At 29.8% G+C, this 6,279-nt stretch overlaps 1 protein-coding gene across 1 annotated transcript; it reads right to left on the minus strand.

Moving 5' to 3' along the window:
- Positions 1 to 3,376: 3,376 nt before the first annotated feature.
- On the minus strand, positions 3,377 to 4,190 carry LOC145011065 (17.3 kDa class I heat shock protein-like). The gene has a single exon (XM_078969688.1). It carries the CDS (start codon positions 3,978 to 3,980, stop codon positions 3,513 to 3,515), a length of 468 nt encoding a protein of 155 aa, XP_078825814.1. The 5' UTR covers positions 3,981 to 4,190; the 3' UTR covers positions 3,377 to 3,512.
- Between the last annotated feature and the right edge of the window lie 2,089 nt (positions 4,191 to 6,279).

Consider the following 6,279-nt stretch of genomic DNA (forward strand, 5'->3'; position numbering starts at 1 on the left):
AGCAAAGGGAAGCGCTCGGGATGATCGCATGTTACACACCACAGTTTTTCCAGCCTGGGATATTTACTCTGATATTCGATACATGTTGACAAATTTTATGATATTTTTGAGAAACATGGTATATGATTTTTATAAGATGATGACGATTATGGTTTTATTAATGATTTAAAAACGAAAATTTTGAACCGTATTTTTGGGATGTTACAATTTTATGCTGGAAAATGAAAGCAGGTGTGAGATCGTTGAAGAGTATTTCACAAATAGGTTACGTTCTCTCTCTCTCTCTCTCTCTCTCTCTCTCTCTCTCTCTCTCTCTCTCTCTCTCTCTCTCTCTCTCTCTCTCTCTCTCTCTCTCTCTCTCTCTCTCTCTCTCTCTCTCTCTCCGCGCCAACCTTTAAAATGATTCTGATTTGTTTTCTAGAAATGCTTTATATTTTTGTGTTTCAATGGCAGTTTAGATCTATGATCGATTGAAGATGTGGCGTTTCTTTACAACATGTTATTATGTTCTTCTTAATGGAGTATCTTCTTATTTCATTTGTATTTTCTTATTTGATTATTTAAAAGCTCATTCTTCTTAATTGTCTAACATTTTTGGGTTACATTTTGATTACATCCGTAAGTTTTTGCATTGAATTCATCTTGATCGAATTATCCTACCCTGTTTGCTTTGAAGGAGACACTGGTTAAACTAAAGTTATTGTCTGGTAAGTTCTAAGCAAAATCCACAAGATAGTTTTATGCAAAAACCGTACTTTTAGTGTTGTTTTGTAAAGAACTTTGTCAAAATATGTTTGGAAAGGTTTCAATAGCAGGTATGACCTTCCTAAAGAGAATCTATTGGGTTGGGTAATGGTTCAAAATGGGTGGGCTAGTTAAGTTGGATAATAGGTCAAAATGGGTGAAAATATAATTTGTCCATTCTCCAGTTTTTAGAAGATTCAGTTGCATTTATATTGTCAAACATCTCTTATTTTTTAGTTTATTCCTTTTTAAGATTATGATTTTTTATATAAATATGCTTGATTTTAGTTTTATTTACTGTAACTTTAGATTTAGTTGGCATTAGTTGGTTAAAGTGTATTTGAATTTATGATTTGTTGAAGAGAAGGATGAAGCAGATGAAGAAATGAAAAATACAAGGAAAAAAAGTCAATTACATGGCGAAAATGATGTAAACTTTATATATATTTTTGGTATGTGTTGTGTCTGATATGTATGTGTGTTGTGTGTTTGTTGTATGTGTGTGTTATTTGTGTATGTGTTTGTGACATATTTTTATTTTGAGATAGAAATATACTTAAAAATTACAAAGTTTTAGTTTAATAATACGGAGAAACTTTCCTAAAACTATTCTAAAAACGTGGCCAATATACTTCATATCAGGAAATTGAGTTAATATCATTTTGTTATCTGTAAAGAGCGTGTCATGAGGTTGAGTTGATATCCTTTGGTTATGGGTAAAGAGTGTACCCTACTATTCAGTTTAGTATAAATATTATGTAATTTATTTTGCCAAAATGAGAAATAAGAAATGTTTAATACATCATTCATTTTATGACATTTTTTTTTTGTAATGAGCATGTGCACCTTTTACAAGTTTTTTTTACAACCTTGATATTACCTAATTTGTTATGTTATTGTAGGTTTCCAATTTATTAGAAACAAACTTTTTGACACAAACCAATCATTTAAAAATCAATATTTTGCATCAAAGGTATAACCACTTTATCATGATGTTTGTATATTTAGTGGGTCGAAAATCTTATAAACAAGTGTGATACTTTCCAATGATTGTCATCACATCATAATTTTTTATTGAGGGTTAATAATAAAAAAAATTGAAAATACATTATTAAAAATAAAGAATTGAAAGTAAAATACTATAAAACAAATAAATGTATAAACATGTGTTTTAAAATTAAAATAGGTAATTTTTTTTTTCAGAGATGATCTTTACTACGATAAACAATTGTGTTTTAATTATAATTTATATATGGTTTCAGGACCAAAAAACAATTCAAGATAGACTGCAAATAAAAAACAGGTTGAATATTACAAACTCACGACACATTAAACCGGTCAAAGTTCCGAAACAAGTTAAGATGTTGCTATTGTTTGGAGTTAACATTCTTATTGATTAATTGCAATTTATAAAGTAGTGACATAAAAATCGATTTATCAGTGTTTGAGGATCGTAAGGACTAAAGAATTATCAATATTTTGTTAGTTGGTTAATATTTAATGATTTGACGGTTTGACGCAATAGCCGCAAGTATACATAAAAACTGAAATAAGTTAATCACTGTTCATAAACTATTCACTCCCGCTGTTTTGCACGCCTAAACGACTAGTGTGTGTATGTATGTATCACTTAAGACAGGTATTTTGTTAAAGCACGACATTTAATACAAACATTAAAGCCATTGGCGAACATTTTAGAACCTTGGATAAATTACACAAATGGTCTATGTGGTTTAGATAGACTACCTAGTTGATCCATAACTCTTTTTAACTCGAACTATCTCTATGGTTTCAATTTATTACAATTTTGATCCCTAATTATTTCGTCTGAAACTCCCCCTCATTTAGTAACTTGATAGAAATCATGATAAAACCATTCAAAAAAATCACAAAGTGACCGATCTAGTATAAAGCTGCTCATTTGGGCTTAAAAGCGGTCATTACTTCCTAATGGCCGATGACCTCTTCATCGTTTTATGTATGAGTAAAGAGCTCGTTTTTTTAATTATTTAAGTTTGACGAACACGTTTTGGGCCTCACGTTAGGGCCCAAGTTTTTTTTATGATTTAGTTCAACTCTTTACTAATCTGCCATCGTAAACTGCATGTTTGTTCACTTACTTTGAATGAATATGAAATAATCAGAACAAAATCTTTTGTTTTATTCTAAAGAGTAAAAATTTAGATTCAAATTTTTATGTTTTGTTAAAGGCACGATACCAAATTCATTAATTCAAATCAGATTAGGATCATGAATCCCACACCCCCACCCAACAAAAAAGTTGACGTTTATGGGACTTCCCAGAATGATTTTCTGCGTCATTCATGTAAGTATGTAAATTTATGTATATATTTGAATGTCAACTGGAGATAACAATATGTTCTTTTAATAGACAATTAAAAGATCATTTCAACCATTTATCAAGCATTAACTTATCTGCTAGATATACGATAAGTTACATAATTGCCGTTACATATAATAATCAGATAAACCCATACAAAAAATGAAGATTTAACTGTTTGATTATATAACCTAATGTTTTGAAAATTGAAATTGCTCTTTTCCCTACGCCTAAATCGTGTAGATTAGATCAGAAACAATCATATTTCGTAATATACCATGGTCAAATCACTCAAATGAATAGGATAATAAATTTATTATGTATTACAGTTAGAACAACATACAACCGCGAACATTATGTCGAACACTTGGTATACAAACACAATCACAAACACCATACAGAAAATATTACGTACGTGGTACAAATTCTAACCAGAGATTTGAATAGGCTTAACATCAGGCTTCTTCACCTCCTCCTTTGGTATAGTAATTGTAAGCACTCCGTTCTCCATTGAAGCCTTCACCTGATCCATCTTCGAATTCTCCGGCAACCTAAACCTCCTTGTGAACTTCCCGCTACTGCGTTCCACCCTGTGCCATGTATCATTCTTATCTTCTTTCTCAACATTCCTCTCACCGCTGATCTGCAAAATCCTGTCGTCTTCAACTTCCACCTTCACTTCCTCTTTCTTGATTCCAGGGAGATCGGCCTTAAACACGTGCGCCTCCGGGGTTTCTTTCCAGTCCACACGGGCGTTCACCAAAGCAGAGGTTTCCCTCGAAGCATCGGATGGAGTTGGAAAGGGAAAGTCTTTAAAGGGGTCCCAGATATCAAGAGAGAATGGGTCGAAGATGCTGCTTCGTCTGCCACCAAAGAAGCTGGGAATGATCGACATTTCTTTCACTTCGATAGTATTTGGGATTAAAGAGGATGACAAAGAGATCGTTTCTGAAAATTGCTACGACGCTTACTTGACGAGTTGAATTCTGGATGCGATTGGTATTTATAGGTTGGACTGAGGGATCCAAGGAACCCTCTGGAGAACTCTTTTCGCATTTTTCATATATGATTGGAGTTAAATTTTGGATGATCTTTTGGTTCTTGAGGTTTCAAGGAGTTTCTAGAACGATCTTTGTATTCTTGGGCATACCTTAATTTTTTTTTTTTTTTTTTTTTTTCACATCGATTGGCATACCAATTATTGTTATTAAAAGTTAAATAATAATTTTATAAAAAATATAAAAAAAGAATTTTTGCATTGTTATTATGTTGATCTATATTATAAAATAAGATTGGAACTTGAAATTGTTTTACATATACAAAGTTATATGATTAAAATAGAAAAAAATAATTTTTAAAAATAAATAAATCGTTATTTTTATCTATTAAATAATAATTTCATATTAAATTAATATATTTATATTAAATATTATCATGATGTAGAAAATACGATAATAGAAACATCATTTTATCTATCTTAAATTTTATCATTATGTACAACATATGATAATAGAGACAACTTTTTATCTTAAATAGTAAAAAAAATGATTTGTATCATAAATATTACCATAATTATGTAGAACATATGATAATAGTGACGTATTTTATAAGGTTAAAACTTTAAATTGTATTACATATAGGGTTGTAAAACTTTGCTAACACAACCAAATACTCGACATGTTACCTAAACTCGGCCTCCAATGGAAGCGAATTTGCCTAACTCAGCCAGAAGACATTCGGATCCTTATTAAACTCGATCCAAATCTAAAAAATACGGTCCAAAATCATTTTCGAATTTCTGAAATTTAATTGGTCATTTGTTGACAAAGACAATCTCACCAAGGAATATATTCAACGTCCTACAAAGTTAGATGTAAGAAAGATCTCATGGCTTAGTCCCTTTGAAATATTTCCCATCCTTTCCTATTTATAGAGGAAAATATATTCTCTTGTTTACTCTCACGATCAATGTGGGATGAAGACATTTTAATTAAACTCATTTCTTTATTTGGTAATAATTTCATTTTGTTAAATAAAATATTAAATAATAAAAATAAAATGTTATCCAGAAAATTTATTGTTCAATAGTTCCATTTTTCAGTAATCTCGTAAGTTGCTATAAAAAATTAAGTTTTTATTGAATAACTTTTTGTTAAATCCTAAAATCATAAATTCAGTTAGGTACTTAATATAGAAAGTTTGTTTATATGTATTTTCATGATTCAAAATTTCATTATAAAATGAATTCATTTATAAAATATAATCGAGTATACATTTCGTGCTTTTGAATCAAAGTGATTTTTCAAACAATTATAATTTTATGTTTAGGTAGATTTTTTTTATATTTATATAACATCATGTAACTTATAATATTATTATAAACAATTTTAATAATCATGAGAGTAATGTATGTGGTGAAAGGAAAATGTTTCATTTATCGGTCCAAATTGATCAAACTCGGACCGATTCAGCTTAATATACCAAACTACAAAACGTTTTTTCTATTGAAACCCGGTTTGTATATATTTTGCGTTTTTGAATCAAAATTACTTTTCAAACAATTATAATTTTGTGCTTAGGTAACTTATTTATAATATTATTAGAAACAATTTGAAAAATCATAGGAGTTTCAAATGTACGTGCTGAAAGGAAAATGCTTCTTTTATTAGTCCAAATTGATCAAACTCATACCAATTCAACTCAATATACCAAACTACGTAACGGTTTTTCAACTGAAACTCTGTTTGAACCTAAAAAAAATCTTGTTCAAAACCATTTTCGGGATTCTAAAACTTAAATGGACAGTTGCCAATAAAGACAATCTCACCTAAGAATACCCTCAACACCCTAAAAAGGGAAGTTCTCATGGTTTGGTCCATTTGAAACATTTCACAAATTTTCCTATTTATAGAAGAGGAAACATTCTCTTGTTTACTCTCACCATCGATGTGGAATGAAGACATTATAATAAAACACGCTTTCTTGTTTATAAAACATTTTTCAACTTATTTAGTAAAACACTATTTCTCTTGTTTACCCTTTCTTTATTGTTCAATAGTTTCATTTTTCTATAATCTCGTAAGTTGCTATCCAAAAAAGTAAGTTTTAATTGAATAACTTTTTGTTCAATTCTAAAAATCATAAATTCAGTTAGGTACTTAATATAGAAAGTTTGTTTATATGTATTTTCAAGA

The sequence above is a fragment of the Lactuca saligna genome, chromosome 8, assembly GCF_052625555.1.
Source record: "Lactuca saligna cultivar CGN05327 chromosome 8, ASM5262555v1, whole genome shotgun sequence".
NCBI lineage: Eukaryota > Viridiplantae > Streptophyta > Magnoliopsida > Asterales > Asteraceae > Lactuca > Lactuca saligna.